General features: G+C 32.4%; 2 protein-coding genes across 3 annotated transcripts; both read right to left on the reverse strand.

Moving 5' to 3' along the window:
- Positions 1-4,590: 4,590 nt before the first annotated feature.
- Positions 4,591-11,958, reverse strand: LOC110039583. Of its 2 annotated transcripts, XM_020744705.1 has the most exons (6): positions 11,841-11,958; positions 10,674-10,744; positions 9,817-10,117; positions 9,677-9,726; positions 9,528-9,580; positions 4,591-4,982 (listed from the first exon to the last, which is right to left on the reverse strand). In XM_020744705.1, exons 3-6 carry the CDS (start codon positions 10,065-10,067, stop codon positions 4,650-4,652), a joined length of 687 nt encoding a protein of 228 aa, XP_020600364.1. In that variant the 5' UTR covers positions 10,068-10,117; positions 10,674-10,744; positions 11,841-11,958; the 3' UTR covers positions 4,591-4,649. The 2 variants fall into 2 exon arrangements, with proteins under 2 accessions (XP_020600364.1, XP_020600363.1); XM_020744704.1 differs by lacking the exon at positions 10,674-10,744.
- Positions 11,959-15,274: 3,316 nt separating this feature from the next.
- Positions 15,275-21,803, reverse strand: LOC110017846 (anthranilate synthase alpha subunit 1, chloroplastic-like). The gene is made up of 11 exons (XM_020714981.1): positions 21,507-21,803; positions 21,153-21,346; positions 20,463-20,652; positions 19,789-19,940; positions 19,016-19,131; positions 18,689-18,935; positions 18,506-18,562; positions 17,988-18,140; positions 17,734-17,814; positions 16,778-16,864; positions 15,275-15,770 (listed from the first exon to the last, which is right to left on the reverse strand). Exons 1-11 carry the CDS (start codon positions 21,682-21,684, stop codon positions 15,441-15,443), a joined length of 1,785 nt encoding a protein of 594 aa, XP_020570640.1. The 5' UTR covers positions 21,685-21,803; the 3' UTR covers positions 15,275-15,440.
- Between the last annotated feature and the right edge of the window lie 1,184 nt (positions 21,804-22,987).

A 22,987-nucleotide genomic window follows, 5' to 3' on the forward strand; every position in this document is an offset into this window, starting at 1 on the left:
ATATATATATATATATATATATATATATATAATTTTTAAGTAATGACTAGAGGCTATTATACAAGTCTCAATGCACTTTTAATGTATCTAATAATTCAAGTACCACCTTCTTAAGACCAACTGTGTCATAATGGATTCGAACCGCCGATTTGAAGGGTCTTACACCGAGGATGCCAACCAACCTTATATATATATATATGAGCTAACTTGTAATTAGACCAATTAAATTTTGGATCATCATGAAAGAATAAATACTATTATTTCATATTAATTACATTTTAAATGAATTGGCTTAACTAATGATAAGAGTCGGGATTGACTGGAGATTGGTTTGTTAGCTTATCGAGTTTAGCACATGAGCCATTTATCAAGTTAAGCTCGAGCAAGCTTATGTTTACATATCATGAGAAACATGAACATAACAAAATTTATAAGCTCTTCAACGATTAGAAGCCATCAACCCTTAAATACTCTAGTTCACCTTTTTAAAATTATCAAATCATTTATCATTATTATTTTTTTAAATTGGGGACATTTAACAACATTTTTTGTTTACATTTTTTAATTAATTACTTTATTTTATTATATATTAATCATAAATAAAAGACTCAATATATAAAACAAATTATATGAATTTTAAAACAAAAATATTAAAAAATGTTGAAATAAAGAATAAAGATATCATGAAGATATTAATGGGTCATTTGAGATCACTTTGGCTTTTTATTTTTTTTTATCTTATTATTATTATTTTTACATTTTTATTTGAAATAAAATCTATCTACTTTACATCTAAGATTTATTTAGTGTCTTTAAAAAGCATATTAATTTATTTTTAGAAACAAAAAATTTAGATATTTTAAAAACACAGTGATGAGATATATTTTTAAAAAATAAGTAAATAAATAAAAACAACAAATAAAAAATAAAATTAATTTGAAACAAGCCCTTAGTTAACATATCATTAAAAGACATCTAAACCATTAACAATGTTTATTTTCCATTGTTATCATAGATTGTATAAAATCATGCTAATTTATTTTCAAAAAAATAAAAATAAAAATATGTAAAGAATACACTAAAAACATATATTTTAAACATAAATAAAAAATAAAAACAACAAACAACAAGCAACAAACAAAATTAAGCCCAAACAAACATTTAATTATTCTACATCTAAACTATTAAGAATATTTATTTGCTTTTGCCATTCATGGATTGTCTAAGAGCTTGTTAATTTATTTTTAGAAACAAAACATAAACACATGTAAAACATAAACTTTAATACATTATATTTTTAAAATAAATAAAAAAATAAAAAAAAGGAGCAACAACAATTAGCCTTTATTCCACTAAGTGGGGTCAGCAACATGAATCCTTTTTCTCCATTGTGTTCTATTGAGTGTCATATCATCATTTAATTCTAATAGACTAAGATCATTTTTTATATAATATCTTTTTAGGCCTACTTTTGCCTTTCTTAACTTAAGTCGAATCTAAAACATCTGTTTTCCTAATCGAATCATTAGATGATTGACGTTTGATGTGACCAAACCATCTATGACGACTCTCTCTAATCTTGTCTACCACTGGAACTACACCAACCCTTCCACGGATTAATTCATTGCACATTTTGTCTCTAAGTATCAAGTCAGTCATCCACCTGAACATTCTCATCTCAACAACAATTAACTTGATTTATACTTCTCTTTTAAAATACCACATTTTGCATCGTAAAGCATTGCAAGTCTCACCACCATCTTATAAAATTTTTCTTTATCTATCAACACAATAGGCTTGATGCATTCCTCCACTACAACCAACTTGAATTCTATTAATAACATCCCCATTGATATCACCATCCCTTTGAACTATAGCCTTGAGATATTTAAAAAGTTCACACCTTTTAATGATTTGATCACTCATAATTATAACTCTGTCACTAGAGCAACTACTACTAAAATTACATTCAATGTACTCAATCTTAGATACATTCAAACAGAGGCCTTTAGACTCCAATGTAGGCCTCCATTATTCAAGTTTTTTTTTAATACTTTCTCTACTCTTGTCCACAAGAAGAATACTATCAACGAAAAGCATACACCAAGATACATTCTCCTGTAAATGTCTAGTAAGAGCATCCATAACTAAAACAAAAGGATATGAGCTTAAAACTAATCTCTGATGTAATCCAACTGAAATAGGAAAATAATTGATCGATCATCCTTTTATTAAAACTCAAATATCAACTCTAGCATACATATCTTTAATGACTTTAATATAAGTTGTAGCAATACTTTCTCTCTCTAGAACTCTCCAAAGAGCTTCTCTTGAAATCATATATAGATCCTCCTTACTTTCTTTTTACTTCTCCATAATTTTAAAGTATTACACAATAACTTGATTTCTCTATAATTTGCACATTCTTGTGCATCTCCTCTATTCCTAAAAATGGGGACCAAAAAACTCACACTTCAATTGGGATGTCAACATATCCTTCTTATTTTCCACCTTTAATTATTCTACCAAACCATTAAAAGACATCTAAACTATTAACAATGTTTTTTTTCCATTGTTATTCATAGATTGCCTTGATACCAATAGAATGCTCAAATTTCTAAAATAGAGCCCTTTAAACACTTTTTACAAAACCTTGTTTTATGAAGGAATTGAAGTATGAAAAAAAAAAAAAACTTTCCACATGGCAAAAAACATTTAATAACATAAATGCTGATTAAAATTTCTAGAAAATCAGTTATTAGAATCATAAGAGTAAAACTATATAAGAGTTTGGTAGATATGTCAAAAAAAAGCATCAATTCATACTATGGAAAGATCAATTGATGCTCAAGGGTGACATGTTTCGAATCTTGGTTTCCCTTCAAGAAAAAAAGGACCTATTAAATTATATAGTAAAAATATGGTTGCAAAAAAATTCTCTGATGGGTAATGTCTGTAGGAAAACACAATCACGAAGGCTAAGGTAAACTCAACTTTAACATGTAATTAGGCATATTATGATATACAAGTTACAATGCTAGTCATTGAAGAAGCCATTGGTAGCCAAATGTGACACAAATGAGAAAGCAAAAATAGGTAATATATTAAAAGAGAGACTAAAAGATAATCTTATCATAGAGACAACGAAAAAAAAAAAAAAACCTATTGAAGATACACTAAAAATATATTTAATCAATTCAAAGATGCATGATGAAGGATAAAAGACAAACCAATATCATCAATATTTCTATGACAATCAATGCTTACTTCCATGATCTATTTAATATCAAAAATGCATGAAAATGTGTATCTCACTTTAAAGGTTTAAAATTGTTGGCCTTTCTCATGTGATGTTGAAGATTTGAGTGTTAAAAAGTAGGGACATTTACATACATATCACTCAACTCTTATGGATTTACGTATCTCACACTAAAACTTCCATATTTACATGCAAGTCCTTTGTATCGCATCAAACATAGCACAAATTACCACATTTTAATAGTGAAATCCACCTTTTCATGCACAGGTGAAGTGCAATGCTAGTAAATATGAAAGTTTAGGTGTGAGATACATAAATTCTTAAGAATTGTGTGCCACATATGTAAATTTCTGTAAAAAGTAAATATAATATTTTAGTGGGAGATATGTAAATATGTAAGAATTATGCGATGCTTACAAAAAGCCCATACTAATATACTACACTACCTTTTAATGATTGCCATCCAGCTTCATTATACACCAAATCACACAGTACAGATCGTGCCTGTGTTCACTTGTAAGAATCTGAAACCTGTGTATATAAACTGCAAATGAAGACATTCATTAGATGCTTTATCCAAGTTCTTCATTCAACATTTCATGTATAAGAAGTAATAAAGTCTGGAAAAAAAAATCATGGTGGGCTTTATAATTCAAATTCTCATTTTATCCATCATACAATTATGCCAAAATGTCCTGAATAAATCAACTAAAAGCTAAACATGCAATTATTTCTAGCATGATTAAACCAAGAGCCACAAATAAAAGAAATGAAAGGCTTGTAGGACTAATCTAAGTCACCCAAATATACATAGAAAAAAGTGTCAAATAGTATACTGACAATTTGCAGGGGGTTATTTTAATCTTGAAGTCTATAAAAGTGTCAAATTAGTCCCTATGCTTTTCTAATATGTGTCCCCGGATTCTTTGAGAAAGATTTACATACATACCGCTCAATTCCTATGTATTTATATATCTAACAACTAAACTTCATTTTTAAGTACAAGCCACCTTACCCATGCTTGAAATGATATAAAATATTTGGGTGGTATAAATGTAAAAAATAGAGTTTAGGATAAAAGAATTGGGTGGTATGTATGTAAATGCCCCTTTCTTTTAGTAAGGGTTGAAATAAACCATGTGGAGGACTATTTCAACCTTAATTTAAGAAATCTGAGGACTAAATTGACATTTTTATAGACTCTGGGACAAATATGACCACATATAAAGAGTCAGAGGACTATTTGGACGCTTTACTAAATATATGTAGATGGAAGTGAACTTCCATGCTGTTTCATTTCTTAGCCGCTGTACTCTAGCCTCCTGCAATATATGTAGATGGAAGTGAACTCTCCGTCTTCCATGTTGTTTCATTTCTTAGCCGCTGTACTCTAGCCTCCTGCAGTATCTGCATCTTTAGGTCGCATTTCACTACTCGGAGTAATAGTAGCACTCGAGCCTCCATAATCCTTTGCTTTATTTCGATTTTCAGAATTCTTATCAGCAGATTCTACCTTCTCATTTCCAGCTTTTCTGTTACTGTTGGGTTTACTATCAGTGATTTTTTTTCTCTCATCAACAATCTCTTTCACAGCTTCTTCCAAAGCATCAAGTCTAATCTTCACCTCTGATAGCTCATTGTTTGATAAATCTTTTGTGGGAGTCAATTCTGTAATTTTCGTTTTATCTTCTTCATCAGCTAGTTTTTTTTTCTGTTCTGCTTCCTGAAACAGTATTTGAAATATTATTCTTCTAAACATGGAAAGACGGAGGGAAATTTACATTCGTAGCACACAATTCTTTGGTATTACATATCTCACGCCTAAACTTTCATATTTATGCATATAACACTCAAGTCTTTAATATCACATAAAAAATACCAGTATTACTATTTTTAAAAGTAAAATACACCTTTTAATGCATAGATTTAAAGCACAAAAATGCTATGTATGCAAATATGAAAGCTTAAGTGTGAGGCATGTAAATCAATAAAAAATGTTTGCTACATATGTAAATTTCCCAAAGAGAAAATGCAATTCATAGATAGAGAGTAAAGAATCGTACAAAATATCAGCTCAGATTGGAATAGAAATGATCTGGGGGGCATTTACAAAGATACCATCCAATTCCTATGTATTTACATATAAAACACCTGAACTTTACTTTTCTACATTTATACCAACCCAAATCTTCATTTCACATATATAAAAAAAAAAAAAAACACACACCATTTTAAGTTTTAAAAAGAGAAATACACCTTTCCTGCATAGCTAAGGTGGCCTGTATGTAAAAATTAAAATTTAGGTGTTAGATATGTAAATACATAGGAATTGAGTGGTATTTATGTAAAAATTCCAAATTGTAAATGAATAATTATTTTGAATTTTATTTCAAACTTCTATTTTATATCAATATTCAAGAATTACATTTGTGGTTAATTCTTTATAATAATAAACTAACTCAATATATCAATTGTTTATATCATATTTATAAATTATTTTTTAAGTTTTTTTCAAAATTGAGGTTTACGCCTAGATTCACTAAAAGACTTACGCATTGCCTTACAGAAGGTAAAAAAGTCAAATTTTTTTATTTTGCCTTTCTAAACCTTGGAAGAAAGAATGTTACTGATATGAAGGAAAAAAAAAATAAATAAAAATAAATATATATATATATATATATATTCTTTTATTTTTCATTGAACTAATGAATGCAATATCTTTATATAATCATGAAGTAAATATCATAATACCATGTAAACATCTATACTTGCCGATTAATTTTCTCATTATCATGATTTTCATTGCTCTCAAATATATGCTTTCATTCAAATAATTGGTATTAGAGCTAGATGTTTTGGAGTTCTATAAAAGTGAGAGCAAAGACAATCAAAGATGACAAGGCGAGGTTCAATAGTAAGAACTTCGATCACTGGTAAATCTAAAACAAGTATCGCCTATACATAGAAAACTAGGTCCACATCTTTTAAATTGAAGTCAACATCTTTGAGCTAGGAAGACTAGAATCTCTTAACAGAGAACCGCTTTGACTTGTATGCCTATCATTGATAAAGAAAGTTATCTTTAATATATTGCACTAGATAGACTATAGATGGCATGAATAAAGCTTTGTCAGACATCTACAATAGGCCTTTGAGATGACCAAGATTAATGAAATAATAAGTTCTTAAGCTCAAGACATCTGAAAGATCTTCCACAGTGGCCAACTCGCACTGATCATTACTTATTTTGGCTTAACTGATATTAATTACGACAACAAAATTGGTTCATTGATCTTGTTATCATCACTACCAAAAAGCCGGGCTGAAACTGTGATTCATGCAGGTTTATGAAGCTAAAATTCAATGGTGTTTGTGACTAGTTCTTGAGTGAGGGCATCAATAGGCGAGAATTAGGTGAAGGTTCTTTTGCTTGTTTAAATCTTAAGAGCAAAGGAAGAAGTGCAAAAACAAGTAATAATGGAGATAGAATCCAAACTCAATAAAAATGCTAATCAAAATATCATAGAGGTGTATGTTGGAAATATGGCAAGTTGGACGATGAAGAGAGATTATCTACAGACGAATAATGGATAGAGTTTGAAGCAAATGGAGGAATCAACGAATGCTATGGGAGAAGAGATGTATAATGCACTTAATCCTTAGTATGGATAATCCTTTAGAATCTTGGATCAAAAACTTTAAAAAAGTTGGTGATTGGTAAATCAATATTGAAAATAAAACCATGTGAAGGCTTCACAATGTGAGACGTTTTCTTAACTTGGAGAGAAATCTTAACCTCAGTTGGGCAACTAGGTGAAGAAGGCTGTACTAACCTTATGTACTAATACTTAAAAAAGTGATCAAGAATGGTAATGATGATAGCAAATACAGGCGAGAATGGTACCATGTACATGATGTCAAACACTAGGATAATAGAAGCAAATGTTAAATTTAAATCTAGTCCACATGTACAATAAAAGATAAAATTTCTATCAAGTGTGACATTCTAAAGGGCAATTAGAATTTACAAAGCAAACGATTTATCAGGATCAATGCGTAGCATAATAGTAAAGCATAGATTGTAGCAAATATATTTACTACTAAAGGACTAGACAACTCTAAAACCTTAGTTAACCCACATAAATAATTGAGAAGGATACCTCACATTGTTGACTCCTTTATGAAAATACATCAATTTTTTCCTTATTTCCAAGTGTAAAATTATTGAGATGTGAGGTTATATTTCTCTATCTCTATAATTATGTTATCTACCATATTCCCTATAACCCCTACAAATTTATTACTTCACTCTCTACCTAACTTCTACAAGTATGTTACCCGCTATCATTTACTTAACATCAACAAGTTTATTATCTACTATCTCTCTAAGTATCATATAAGAAGACAATTTAATGGCGCTGAAGGGGGATTACTCATTCTTCTCGTTCATAAACCAATAACAAAGGAAGAGGTAAAAGAAACAACCTATGGAGTGATTGAAGACTAGTTTTCTTGGCCAAAGTAAGAGGGATTTTCAAACAGGAGAGAACTACTAAATAATTAGAGATGACAGTCGAATGTCAGAGGCCTTTACAATAGAAAATTGAGAGTTGATAAACAAGACAAAAGTCTCTCCCTCTCTTTCATAAGAATTTCACCTCTCCTCCTAATCCTCTTATGAACAGTTATTGTTGTTTCACCAGCCAATACATCTCAACACTTTTGCTCTTACCTATGAAGATTCACATATTGCGACACTATATCTTAACTCAGTCAACAGATATGCAATCCACCTTAGCTTGTTGGTTGAGAGCTAGTCTTTCAACCAAGATGTTCTACGTTCAAGGCTTTTCATATGCATTGTGAGTGTGGTGTCTGCCTTTATACAATTAAATTCACTAACATTTCCAGATACACAACACACACATAAAAAAACAAAAAATCTCGATCTCTAAATGCACCTCCTTACTCATGTATATCACAAAGAATCCTAATGGCACAACACATAGCACCAAAAGCTTTCTTTCATTAAAAATTATTTTCTTCCTAACAATCCAAAATATTCTCAGAAACCGAGATCAATTGTGCTTCAACTACTAATGTTGGAAAACTTGCCCCACCAAACACCTGAAATTACCAAAGAACTGCACTGTTATTGTGTTCTTGTCTTGCATTTCATTTTCTGCAGTTTTATGTCTGTTTTTTCCATGTTTTTCCCTGTTTTGCTTGCTGAGGTGGTTTCTCCTCCCATTCAATTGTCCAGATTGCCGACGCACTGCAGGTGCCCTTCGACAATCCCAGATTTGGCCTGTAGCAAGTTCTTCAGCAGTCTAGATATTCGGCAGGGAGTTCTTTAGCCCGCAGGTCCTTCCATTCCTCCGACTGTTCAGCAACAGCATGTATTCAATCCTTTCAAGCATAGCAGGTATAAAGGAGTTCTTTCTACAGGTGTTCGACAGTCCAAGTTGTTTCTTCGATAGTCCAGCCAATTGTGAGTCATAGTAACAATTCTCCACCTTGACTCTCAATTACAAAATCTTGAATAGAGATTCCCTCCACCTAGCCTTGAGGGGCCCTTAGCAGGATTTGATGGTTGATTTCCCTCCCGTGGATGTAGGTCCTATGAACCGAACCACATAATTCTTGGGTGTTTTTGTTTCTTGTTCGCATATTATCTTTGCTGCAGTTTTTCGTCTCTTTTCCCTGTTTTCTTGCATGTTGTGGTTTCACTCTCCTTCGACTTTCAAAGAGGTGTTCGGCATTTATTATTTCTTCCTATTCGGCAGTCCAGGTCTTGGTTTTCTTCAGGTGTTTGACAGTGCAGTTTTTGGTTTTCTTGAGGTGTCAAGCGGTACTATTTGCATTTATTATTTCTTCCTATTAGGCAGTCCAGGTCTTGGTTTTCTTCAGGTGTTCGGCAGTGCAGTTTTTTGGTTTTCTTGAGGTGTCAAGCGGTACTATTTTTCTTCAACAACTAACAATGGTATTCATATGTCTACTAACAAATTTGAGATAAGGATTCCTAAGAGAATAAAATGAAAAACCTTTAACAAGTATTTGAAGAAATTTAGGATAATTTAAACTAGGGTATGATCATGAATATAGACAATAAGAAATGAATGCAAGTAGGGCAAAAAGAAAAAAAATTCTTCCAGTTTTTATCAAACTAAAAAAGCTCAAAATAAAGTTCAACAATTTAAATAAACCAAACAATTTAAGATGACTTAGATAAAACAATAGCAAAGCATGGATTGAAGAGCAAGATTACAGCTTCCATTCTTCTTATTTCAGAGCGTGCATACTGAGCCACCAAATAAACCGCTATTAAAAAAAGAAAAAAAAACAAATGTTAATTTAGAGATGACAATTTGTAATTCTAACTTTACTGCAAGAAGTTGGTATATGACAAAGGAATACCAAAAGAAGGCAGGCATGCAAAGAATAGCTGCACAAGATGGAAGTCGAGCCTGCATTCATACATAGAATCCCATCAAGTATGTCAGAACATTAACCATTGTATTTCTCTAACGCAATTAAAGCAAAAAAGAGGGACTTGCCCAAACTTTTTCCTTTTGGGAGGTGTTGTGAAAAGAATCTTAGCAGCAGATTTGAAATCAAGGTTCTCAAGTTGACGGTAAGCCTCTGCTCTTGCTGCAGCCTCTTCTGCCATTAATGGTTCCTTCTTGGAGCTATGACTTTCTGGCTTACTACTAGAGATAGAGAAGAAAGCTGAGAAGGTCTGGAAGCGAAGCTTAAAGCAACGGTGCTTGAGGCATGGTGATAGAAACCCAAAACTTTGTGAGAGCATCTTCTTCTCATCAGCTCGCACAGTTTTCACTGCTTATACAACTGGGGAGACTGTATAACATTAAGAGGTTAGATGTGGAAAAAATTCCAACTTTCTAAAACTTAGCAAATAAAAAATGTCTTTGTGGCCATGCAATAAAGACTAGAGGTGGAGATGTTCTGATTATAAGGTCTACTTCTTGATCCATTCTTCCTCCCAAAATTTGAATGAATTTTGTGGGATTGATGAACAAAATAGGCAAAGAAGAGGTTGTTCGGAGAACTTAGGCTTAACGCCTTTACGTGAAAAGAGGAAACACGAGGAAGACGATTAGCAAAGGAATATGGGATGCAAAAGGATAAGCATTCCTTATAATCGAAGAGAGAGTGAGAGGATTTGAGAAGAAATCTATATCAGATATTACAATGAGCAAATCCAAAGCATCGGAAACATAACGATAAGAATATATCCAACATCCAAAGCAAGATTAAGCAAAGCATAACCCCCAATTCCCTAACTTTTGTTGCAGGAGGTTTCAAGAGCTACATCTATGAGAGCAAATTGTTAGGATTACATTCACAATACGAGCCTTTCAAAATTTAATGCATTTTCTCCTTCTCAACCCACCTTCGATAGAAGTTCTATCTTAGCCCTGAATGCATCTTCTCCAGCACACTCAGATAAGAATCGAAGTAGATCTGCACAAGAATCGAAGATGAGTAAACTTCTCCTGCTTAGATTGTCTTCTTCTTTCAATTCTACAAATTAGATGTCATTCTCTCCTCCTCAAAACTTTCATGTATTTTCAATTCTTAGCTTCTATAGTCTTACTATTACCATGTTCAATTGGGGCTTCTTTAATTAGTATCAAATAATTGGATATTAGTTTTAAATTTATTGAATTATTTGTTCATTCAGACTTATAAAATAGATATTCATTTAATGCTTGACATTTATGAGCTTTATTTTTAATTATTCGATTAATGTAGGCAAGCTAATTACTTGACAAGGTTGATCATAAATTATTCTAAGAAAGCCAAATTTAATCCATGATATGCCCGGCTCTATTAAAGCTTGGTAGCATACTATTAATAGGATTTAGCCTTGGATTTAACTTAAATCCACCCAAACATAGAACATAAAAATTAAAATTAAATCCAATGCATCATTAAATCAAACTTTCTTGTGTTTCATCTTTTTTTCTAGTGTTCTATCATTTTTATGACGTAAATCTGAATTTAGTAAATTTGATTGAGAGGTGAATTTGTGGTCCCTCGCAGTCTGTTTTTTGATAATTTATCAGATTTGATAAATCCTAGTTAACTTAAATTTATGTTGCAGCCAAACACAGCCTAAAACTAAAGATACACTCCAACAAGAACAGAAGCAACAGACACTCATAAAGGCAAACAACAGCAAAAAAAGGTATATATATTTATATATATGCCACAGAAAGAACCAATCAATACGATAAAGCAACATGGATAAACTTTGAATTGCAGTGAATATAGCAACAGCAGCTCAGAGCAGAAAATCAGTACTGCAAACCACGCTCCAATCAGGTTTCCAAAAAAACAAGAAAAAATCGCCATTGCACTGTCGCTCACTTCTACAAGAAAGAAGAGACAAAAGCGAAGGAAGGCAAAAATGCATATCATTTGTAAGAGAAAAAGGGGGGCGGGGGGGGGCGGGGAGGGAAATTAATAAAAAATAATGAAAAATAGAAGTTACAGAATAAGCCCTAAGATCTCACGGCAGAGAGATGATAAAAAGAGAAATATTTGAGAAGCATACATGATCTTTTCATCTCAAGCAATCGCCGGCGGCGGGAGAAAGTAGCAGCGGAAGTGCGGAGGGATGCGAAGCAGAGAGAAATGAAAATGAAAATGAAAATGAAATACAATGGAGGGGTCTGTCTGGTGAAAAATTATTCCATGCGGATTGGCGTGCAGCTTGTGTGCGGACACCGATCCGGGTCCTGATGTATTTCGGTGGGGCCCACCTAAATTTTTTTATTTTTTATTTTAAAAAATAGAAATAATCCTGACCGTAGATCACCGTGATCTACGGCCAGGATCGAACACCGCATGCAGAGATGCATGCGGTGTCCGCACGCAATAATCGCCCCTGTCTGGTAAAGGATTTAGAGGAGGATTTGAGATAGGGCCCGGGCAGCTTATAAGTATAACAAATGATGTTTTGAAAATGCCAGGTTCACCTCATGGAAAGTATGTTTTCTTCAACTTATCTGAAAATGTAGTTGGGTTTTTATACTAAACGTTGGTCGTGAGTCGAACTACTGCGGGCCACCGCTATGATTCAGGATAAGTTGTTTATTTTGATAAATACAAGCTATCCCAAACCCCTCATTTTTTTGGAAAAAATATTTCATCGAGGGTTAATCTGCCGATTATGTGTTATGTGTTGCTTAGTAATTGACCATCGAGACGTGCGATATTCAAATTAAATATTTTCTCTAGCTTTTTTGGACAAAATAAAACCTCAAATTTCATGAATTCCGACCTTAAATTTCAACTAATAATTTAATTTTATTAGAATTTAATTGATTAATTTTTAATGTTTAACTAAATATTATAAAATTAATTATAATTAAATAAAATTATATGTACTATTTAATTGTTAATTAATAAAAATAAATATTTTTTTAATTCATTCAATGAATTTATAGATAATTACTAATTTAACTAATTAATTGTCCCCTTATAAATATTAAACTTCAATTTAATATTTATTTTAATAATATTTTTTAATAAATATATGATTAGTAATTGTCATAATTTAAAATAAAATATTAATTAAATTTAATGAGCTTGTAGATTTTGGCTATCACAGGATTTACTAAATCTGACTTTGGTGTGTTGCTTTTTAGTGAAGACTTTTTATGTCCGATTTTGGATTTGGGTTGCCCATCTGGACGCAATTAAGACGAATAAAGATCTTGATCATGTACTTGAAATTATACATCTCTCCAATGCATGAAGTCATCTGTACATATGAGTGTGCATCACTCTTCTAAGAATTCTTAGTATCAACAATAGTCTTCGGCTAAACAACAAGCCCCTCATATGCATAAAAGCCTCTGTTGAAAGTCTGAAATAACTTTATGATTTCGTCGGATGACCGATTAGCACATCTATAACATACTGACAATCAGTATAAAATAAGTCAAACATGAGCCTTTAAATATACTCATTATCGTCTGAGAAGCTATTTTGCTCCATAATATATGGTATCAACTCCGTCATAACATAGCTTAACTGTAGTGTATCAACAATTTGATTAATCTTGTTCATAAATGTGCTCTCAAAAAAAATTGACTTTACTGCATTTTAATTGAAAGTACATGAAAAAATAATTTATGATATAACAAAAAACATGATAATGAAATTAATTTTAAAAATAAGCATGAAATACATAGATAAAAACATAACAGAAGTGCTCGAAAGATATGATTAAATTTGTTCATCATGAATACAGGTATGTATCACTTTACTTTAGATATGTAAAAATCATGAATTTAAAAGATCTTAGTTATTATGTACTTTTTTTGAAATTTGTGTCATACAGTTCAAACATTAATTTTTTAACATATATATTATCATAATACAAGCAAATACAACCACTGTAAAGTAATCAATCACACCCAAGCTGAGCACATGCACAAACGATGGTGAGACCCAATAATAAATTCAATACAGTTATATAAAAATCCCATTGAAAATTCAATGTCATTGCTCGCAATTTCTTTAGAGTTACTCACATTCAATTAATCCTATTGTGAACAACATATCACTATATAACAATATCATTTCTCCAAAGACTACCAAACATTGGAGCAATTATAAAGAACCTTATTCAAAATGCTTCCAAGAGTACAGGATAAAGGGGAACATAGAATTTTATGAAACAATAATCAAATCAATTATGATGCATGAATTTAAATATTGGGCAATAAATAAATTATGAAAGAGCTAAGAAAATTAAGATAGATATATGGCAATGCTAAGAAGTCTGCACCGATGTATGATTACATCTAGAACATGATTGGAGCAACAACTATTGCAAATAAGAAAATTGAAAAAAATAATTTTTGGAAGGATAAACTAAGGATTAATTGCATCAAATTATCAAAGGGAACTACAAATATTGAAAAACAAGAGTGGGAAATAGATTTAAGTGAGTCAAAAAAGTACAAGAACATAAATGATGAACCAATGCAATGAGTGTATAAAATGAATGTAGATGTAAGTCTAAGAAAAAAAAAATGAAAGCAGAGATAATTTGGATTTGAAAAAACTACTGAAAGTATGTGTGCCCAAAATTTTCTTGACACCTCTTGTGACATTGAATAAGTAAAAATGGAGATTAGGAATCTATAAAATTAATTTTATGGTGAGGATAATAAGGATAACTATAATGGAGATCATTATGATCAATAGAGTAAAATAAAAAACATATAATGAAATCTGTAGATGCTCGTAACATTTCAAAATCAACAAATATGTAGCCACCAAAAATAAAAATAAGAAAAATCAAAAACTATCTACCAATTATTATTATGAAATAAAATAACACTTCTCTGGATTTTTTTTAAAATTTTTTTAATACATCTTTAGACCTATTTCTGAGTAAGCTATTAAGAAAAATCATGATAGGTTATTCGACACTTGCAAAAAAAGAATTGGCAACCACTGAATTCTTGCTATTTAAATCTCTTCCATTTGTTTTTTCAAGGAGTATGAGCGTCAAATACAATATATTAAGATTCTTCATTTTATTTCCAATCATATAATATACATTCATGCACAATCAAATCCACAGTTAATAAAAAAAAATCCAGAGTTAGCCCAAATTCATAAAAATGGTTAAGAAGCATAGTTAATTTCTTATTCAAAGTCATTCCACCAAAATATTTAACCAATAATTAAAGAAAATTTCCAAGATCACTCATTACTACTTACTAGTCTGAGGCTCCAGCTCATCAAGCCTAATTAACCAAAATGTCAAAGCACAAAGTCGGATGCATCTGGACTCGGTGCACAATAATATTATATATGGAGTCCGAATGCATCCATAATCCGTACATAATATTCTCTCCAAAACACCACAAGATATACAAATGAAGCCAACCATTGATTGACAGAGAGAGAGATTGATTGAGAGAGATATTTATGGATACAAAATTAAACGAACTAAGAAAATTGGGCTCTTATTCATATGGGGCTCGTTAATTAAACGAGCTAAGAAAATTGGCTAAAGAGGGTTTTGTTAGCCAAATCTCCAAAACTTTTTATACCCTAAACATATATCTAAGAAAGAAAGAAAGGAAAAAAGAAAAAGGCAACTTTCAAAAGGAAAAGGAAAAAAACCTAATCAATCAACGTGGTTGAGGAAAGCTGACTCAGCTAGATCAATGGCGCGAGCAAGGGCGGCGGCTTTGTTCTCACATTCACGCTGCTCATCATCGGGAACACTATCAGCCACAATGCCGGCGCCGGCCTGGAGATGAGCCACCCACTCCTGCCGCCGGTCCAGGTGCTTGTACGAGTACATGGTGTCGAACCGGTCGCCGGTCGGAAAGACGATGGTTCTGAGTGCAAGCGCAATGTCCATCTCGCCATTGAAAGATATTGCTCCAAACCCTCCACTGTATGGTCCTCTTCTCGTCACCTCGAGTTCGTCTATCAACTCCATGGCTCTTACCTGTTCCAAGAGAGCCAAAGCTCTGTTCATAATTCCCCTCCACACTTCTTATTTGTGCAGCTGCTTTCTCCATTTTTTTGGGGGGTATTTACGTACATAGATTTTCATATCATATCACGATTCTAACTTTTTAAGAGTGATAAAATGACATATAAGAAAAACTTCTTAAGAGTGATAAAATGACAAAAAAGAAAAAATTGAAGGAGCTTTACATACCAATCATTCAAACTTTTAAAAAACAATGTGCTAGCCACCTAAGCATAAAATTTATATTTAAACCTCTCAAAACTTTTTTTCCTTTTGAAATAGGAGTTGCCAATCAGCTATGTTTAAAGTTTTGAGTTGTTTTTGGCTGATTGAAATGTAAAATTTGAGATTTAGGCCTCTCAAAACTTTATTTCCTTTTGAAATAGGAGTTGTCAATCAGCTATGTTTAAAGTTTTGAGTTGTTTTTTGGCTGATTGAAATGTAAAATTTGAGATTTAGGTGATCAATCTGTCATATTTAAAGTTTTGAATGATTAATATGCAAAAATCACAAAATTGAAATTTGTGTCAGATATGTGAATATAGGTGTTGTCTGGGGCAACAGATAAAATTTAAATTACTAGAATTAAATAAATCCTGTAAATCTGAATTTAGTAAATCCTGAATAGGATAAATCTCAAAAAAAATTTTGTAATGGATTAAATAAATTCTATAAATCCAATAAAACTATATGACAATCTCTGTTCTATTTGATTCTTCCCGTCTAAAATCTGCAGCTGGCAAACTTAAATCCACTGATTAGAAGGATTTACTGAATCCGGGATTTACAGACGAAAATAGTGAAATCTGGATTTATCGCATCCCCGTATTTATTTTGTCCAAAATGATCATCTGGCAGGATTACACTTATATCCTCCATAAATCCTTGCCTAAATTCGTTGCCAGACAGGGCCATAAGGATTGGTATTTAAGATTTACAGATCTAACGCCTAAACTTTGACATTCAACATGAAGGCAAACCTTAGGAGCTCCGCTGACTGTTCCCACTGGCAATGTAGCACGCAAAGCATCCCAACAAGTGAGATCATCGAAAAGCTCCCCAGTAACCTGCAGAGCTCAAGGGGAAATCAAGAAGATAACTAATGATAATTGAATATCAAATGCTTCTGCCCTTCGCGTTCCAAAGAGAAGGTGAGGGCATAAATCACTATGAAAAAATAACGCTTTTATTAAAGGGGCATTTACACACATACCGCCCAATTCCTCCGAATTTACATCCATGACACCTAATTAATCTTTACACACATACCGCCCAATTCCTCCGAATTGGAGGAATTTACATATATGACACCTAATTAATTTTGATATTCATGCCACCCAAAATTTCCATGCACTTAAAAAAAATCACTATTTTAACTTAATAAAATGAAATAATATGACACCAAATTAATTTTTATATTCATGCCACCCAAAATTTCCATGTCACTTAAAAAAATCACTATTTTAACTTAATAAAATGAAATATACTATCGGAAATTTGCATATATACAACAATTATTTATGTATTTACATATCTAACAACACAATGTTTGATATTTACACTTCAAGCACACGGGTGTCATAAGCCTATGCAAGAAAATGTGTACTTCACTTTTAAAAAAGTAGTGTTGGTAGTATTTTTGATGTGATGTTAAAAATTTGAATGGTATGTATGTAAATATGAATGTATGTTTAGGTAATAGATATGGAAATACATAAGAATTGTGTGTTATGTATGTAAATGCCCCTATATACTTTATCATGCATAAATATACCGGCATATATGTAAAAAATTGTAAGTTTAGGCTTTAGAAATGTAAATACATACATAGGAACTAAGTGGTCTGTATGTAAATCTTCCTGTATTAAAACATGATTCCAGATTTTTAAGGAGCTATAGCATGCAGTGGAGCATTAATGAACATGAAGAGTCTAACCGTGGAGCTAATGTGCATCACATGAGAGTATCTTTCGACATTCATAAGCTTTTCCACCTTTACGCGACCTGGTTTGGAGACCTGGAGCAATAACTACATTGCATGAGAGAATTTACCAAAAATGTATGTGGAAGGCATTAGAGAAAGATGAATTAATCAAAGAGGAATTTGATTTTAACTAAGAATAAGAAAGTAGCACACAATTGATGAATGAAATAAGCATAAAAATGCAGTAATAATTGTAATAGTACGACCTTTCCAACATCATTACGCCCCAAATCGACAAGCATGATGTGCTCAGCGCATTGCTTCTCATCACTGAGTAGTATCTTTTCAAGTTTCATATCTTCTTCAATTGTCTTTCCTCTTCTAATAGTCCCAGCAAGAGGTCGGCTCACAATCTCCCTCTGGTCATAAGAGACAAAAGGTTATAACAGAGAGAATTTCTAGTTGGAAAGTGATCAAGATTCATAAGAGAAATTATGTGAAATTACGACAACAATCAATCATGTGGGGTATAACACCCTTTGGGACCTAATATATGACACATCATATCTCTCCCATAACATAATTTATTAGACTTTAAATTGAAATCTCCAACTAATTTTCACAAAAATCTTCTTTCCTTTACAAAAAGCCATCCTATCTATTCCAATTTTTTCTTCTTTAATTTTATCCATTTTTTTTCTTATCTTTTTTATTATCTTCTCTAACTCTTTATAAAGTCACCCTGCACAAATGGTAACAAATTATCCAAAGATATGAACTCTACCTTCTTCGTTCGAGTAAGAATTTCAGGGCTTGATGCTGCTAAGATGGCACCCCTTGCCTGCATGATAAATGAACAAAAAACACTGTGAAATTGGAATCAAAATCAAAGGAAAGATGCATACCTTAATTGTTGAATGTAAATAGAATGGAACAAAATGGAAATATTCAAAGAGAGCTTACTCACTTGCAAATAAGTCATATAGGGACTTGGATTCACTATTCTTAATGCACGATACACTTCAAATGGATCTGCAAAAGTAGACCTTTGAAACCGCTGGCTTAAGACTATTTGGAAGATATCTCCTGCAAGAATATGTTCTTTTGATTTAACAACAGCTTCCTTGTATGCTTCATTTGTCATGGATGACATCTTCAAAGAACTGCCAAATTGGCGAGTTTGCAATTTAACTGAACCAGCTCTTAGCCTTGGTCTGAAAAAGAAAACCAAAAGAAACCTTTGTCAGAGGAAAAAAATTAGCAATTAGAATTCTATTGTGTATGAAGTACTCACACGACTCTATTGTGTACTCGTGATAGCAAATTCTCCAACTTCTTTCTCCCATCTTTATAAGCATCCTCGATGGATGAATGTCGACCAAGATGAACCCAATGAATAACAAATGCTTTCTAAGGCACAAAACAATTAGCAACAATTAGAACAAATAGCTTCAAAAAATACTACCCAGAGAGAGTCATCATTATTGTTTTTAGCAATTGTCATCAGCGTAATAGAATCTTACTTAGCATAAAGCGTGATAAAAAATAACACAAATAAAATTTTTTAAATAATAAATATGTATTATAATAAATATTATTATAAACTTTAAATATTATATAATAGGAGGATTTAATGAATACTTGTATCTAATTTTGTAAAATTGTATTAGCTCTGCGATCTTACATACATCTAATTGTTCGGAAAAAAGCATGTTAGATGGCTAAGTTAAGCATTCTAGAAATAATAATATTAAAATGGATATATGACAAAACTGGAAAATATAATTTCATGAGTAACTATATTAAATGAATCATTAGAGCGTCATCTATTGAAAATAGGATGATTGAAATGGACTTATAAAATAATTAGTTGGTGCCCAGATATGTCATGACAGTACATATCTACACTACCGCGTTGTGTCTAATGGGAGCTCTAGCGATCCATACCTCCCAAAAATTAACCAATGTCATGCATAATATACCGAAAACATCCTTCTAGAACAACATCAACACTAAGTTTTATAAAATGATAAAACTAAAATGTCTTAGTGGTAATGGCAAGTATACCTTTTCGACATGATCGAAAACGATCACCTCATTGTAGAGACCTAAATGAAGATCTGGAAGATTCCTATCATCCTTTGGCGAATGAGAGAAAGAAAGCTTCTTTTTCTCTACATATCGCACCGTGTCATAGGAAAAATATCCTACCCATCCGCCTGCAAAGCAATCATATATAAGCTCCTTGAGTTCAAGTAAAAGCCATCTTCATTTTTTTTTTTAAGTTTTAAATAGTATATATTTGCTAAGAATTATTGTTAGAAACACTTGAAAGAAAAATAAAAAGGAAAAAAAATTCCCCAAGGAAATCACTCAAGTTGTCTGGAAAGCTAGAAATTTCACTTCAAAGCATAATAAACTTAAAGAGGGCATACACTCCGAAATAAAAGGAAACAAAAAAGATAAGGAAAAAAATAAAGTAACAATAGTAATATACGTTTTGACGATAGATCAAATAAATATAAAATCACTTTAATGCTACTTGTAATATATAAATTTAAACGAATTATTTTGTGAAATGTAAAAGTTACTTTAAATATAAACAACTTCATCCAGTAGCTGAATTCAATAAGAGTACCAAATGGGGCCATATCCAACTTCATTCCAGAAAAAAAAAACGAACCACTCGTTAATTTCCAAACAATTTGTAAACAAACATTTTCCAATGAATAATTTCATACCACAAAAGGTGTCAGGGAGATCATCACTAAGCATTGGTCTCCAACCCTCCATGATCGTCCGAGGAACTTCCATTGGGTCTTCCATTATTTTCTCCGTTTTCAAGCCTACTTCGTGATCCATTATCGACACCCTATTCTCCTTTGCCACAATCTCCATAACTGGTTGAGCTCCTACAACACTGTAGCGACCCTGAACAGAACAAAAGAATCAAGAAGCCCGAGTATTTTTTTTTCTTATTTGAAATTAAAAAACATAGCAAGAAAATTAAAAGAACATAGTACTTTTATTTTGAAAATAATCAAGAAATTTGAGTAACATTTTTCTATCACTATTTTAAATTGAATATTACTAAGTTATTTCTTTTGACTGGGGTTTTTAAACAATGCTATCGTACAGAATTAATAAATCAAAATTTCCCTGAAGAAATTCGAAGGGGGTCAGTATTTGATTTCAGCCTCTTGCAGGATCCCGTTTATTTCTTCTTTTTCGCACAAGAAAGAAATATCTATCGGAATTCCAGCTAAAGCCAGAAGTTAAAAGTAAATTAATAAAAACCTCAATTGCGAACCAGGAACAACATGCGTCTAACCCCGAGTGATTTCAAACGGATAATGAATCGATTTCAGTAATCCCAAGAATTAAAGAAAGCAAGGAAAGGACACAAGATAAATAATGAATCGAAAGAATACCACATTGGTTCCAAGAGATCCTTGCTCCACTGACTCAAACAAGAAGCTGGGAGCATCCCTCTCGTCCTCCCTTACAAGGCAGCGGTAGGCGAGCACGGGCGTCAAGTGATCGGAGAAAATGCATCGGTACAGCGGCACCACATTGCACCCATTCCTCGAAGCTTCCTCCAATCTTGCAGACTCCTCTTTATCAGCTGGAAATACAATCAAGAACTATCTGAGTGCATTTTCCAAATGATTTCAGGGGAACCAATTGACCTTCATCCTAGCCTCGGATTTGCGTATCTGAGTGTATTTTCCAAATGATTTCAGGGAAACCAATTGACCTTCATCCTAGCCTCGGATTTGCGTTACCTAAGAGAGCTGAAGGAGGGGGAAGAAGAGCGCGTCTTAGGGAGGGAAGAAGCGGGCGATACCGGTGGCGGAAGAAATTCAGCGACGTCGTGAATGGGTCCTTTACGGCGGCGGGAGGTGAAAGCAGGAGATGGAGAGTCGGCGATCGAAACTGCGTGGGGTTGGTGAGGGTTTCCATCTGAACTTTTTCGCCACCTTCTACCGGGAAACAGTGCAGACGAACTAGACGGAGAGTTCTTGCCAAGATGCTGAGCTTTAAATAGACGACTCGCTGCCACGGGAATGGAAGAACTCCCTCGAAAGATCCGTACATCTGCCTATTTCAGTTATATAAGACTATGGGAAATTTACATACATACCAATCAATTCTTATGTATTTACATATCTAACCCCTTGAATTTAAGATTTACACTTAAAACAGTTAAAAGGCTATTACTTCACTTCTACAAATAGATTGAGTGGTATGCATGTAAATATAAATGTTTAGATGTTCGATGTGTAAATTCATGTGACTTGTGTGGTATGTATTTAAATGCCCCTAATATTTTTTGTGATGTAAAGCTCCTAATATAACTATCTAACCATATTCTTTTGTATTAAACTTGCTAAAAAAATAAGTGAGGATAGGATAGATGCTAATATTGTTAAATTAGAATGATATGATTTTTAATTTTTATCTATAAATTTTAGTTATTTGAGGTTTATTTTAGTTGAATATTTTTTTCATTTTTTTCGTGAAAATTTAGGTCAATTTGTAATTTTTTTTATTAGTATTCTTTAGTATTGTATGACCAGATTAGGGCGACACAAATCTCAATGCAGAGGTAAGCAAGACAACAAATTAGAATGAGCCAGAACCAGCCAACGAAACTAAATCGGGCTATTTAGAAAATTGATACACGAGTCAGAAGATCGACATTAAACCCGGTTGAGTTATCTAACTAGATAGCGAACCAACTAACATTGGAGCCGAACGAAAGACATCAGCGGGACCAGCCAAACGAAAGTCCATATATCACCAACCAGGTGAGGGGGGCGAACCACGGTTTTGAGGAACTCATCAAATAGGATGGCCGAGAAGCCCTCCTATTACACTATCACTATCAAATAATTGACTTTAATACTCCTAAATTTCTTTGGACACAATGGGGGCATAAAAATAATTATGTACTCAATATATCTCATATACCTATAAATAGGAGACCCATTATAAAGAAAAAGAGGGTTAAGAGCCTCATAATTACTGTTCATTCCTCTTCATATTATCCGTGCTCTATTTCTTCAGCGGCATTACGAACATTTTTGGTTCAACAAATATATATATATAAAAGATCAAAATATATACTTTGATAAGAAAAAATAAATTTTTCTGTGCAAGCATTTGAGTTATAAAAACCTGATTTTAATATCATAAGCCACTTAATTACCGTTATTTTTGAAGACAGAGTTTGTAAGTTGGAACTTGATAAGGAATATTTGAC

This window comes from Phalaenopsis equestris, unplaced genomic scaffold (assembly GCF_001263595.1).
Source record: "Phalaenopsis equestris unplaced genomic scaffold, ASM126359v1 Scaffold000002, whole genome shotgun sequence".
Classification (NCBI taxonomy): domain Eukaryota; kingdom Viridiplantae; phylum Streptophyta; class Magnoliopsida; order Asparagales; family Orchidaceae; genus Phalaenopsis; species Phalaenopsis equestris.

Excerpts from the sequence above, each read along its gene's own strand:
- LOC110039583 (XM_020744704.1), bottom strand. The coding sequence starts at position 10,067 with ATGCTCTCACAAAGTTTTGGGTTTCTATCACCATGCCTCAAGCACCGT. Across the intron at positions 9,581-9,676 it reads TGCATGCCTGCCTTCTTTTG|CGGTTTATTTGGTGGCTCAG; the intron begins GTATTCCTTTGT and ends TTTTTTTAATAG. Across the intron at positions 4,983-9,527 it reads AAATAAGAAGAATGGAAGCT|GAAGCAGAACAGAAAAAAAA; the intron begins GTAATCTTGCTC and ends ATACTGTTTCAG.
- LOC110017846 (XM_020714981.1), bottom strand. The coding sequence starts at position 21,684 with ATGGAAACCCTCACCAACCCCACGCAGTTTCGATCGCCGACTCTCCAT. Across the intron at positions 20,653-21,152 it reads GATCTCTTGGAACCAATGTG|GGTCGCTACAGTGTTGTAGG; the intron begins GTATTCTTTCGA and ends TGTTCTGTTCAG. Across the intron at positions 18,563-18,688 it reads CCTATATGACTTATTTGCAA|GCAAGGGGTGCCATCTTAGC; the intron begins GTGAGTAAGCTC and ends TTTATCATGCAG.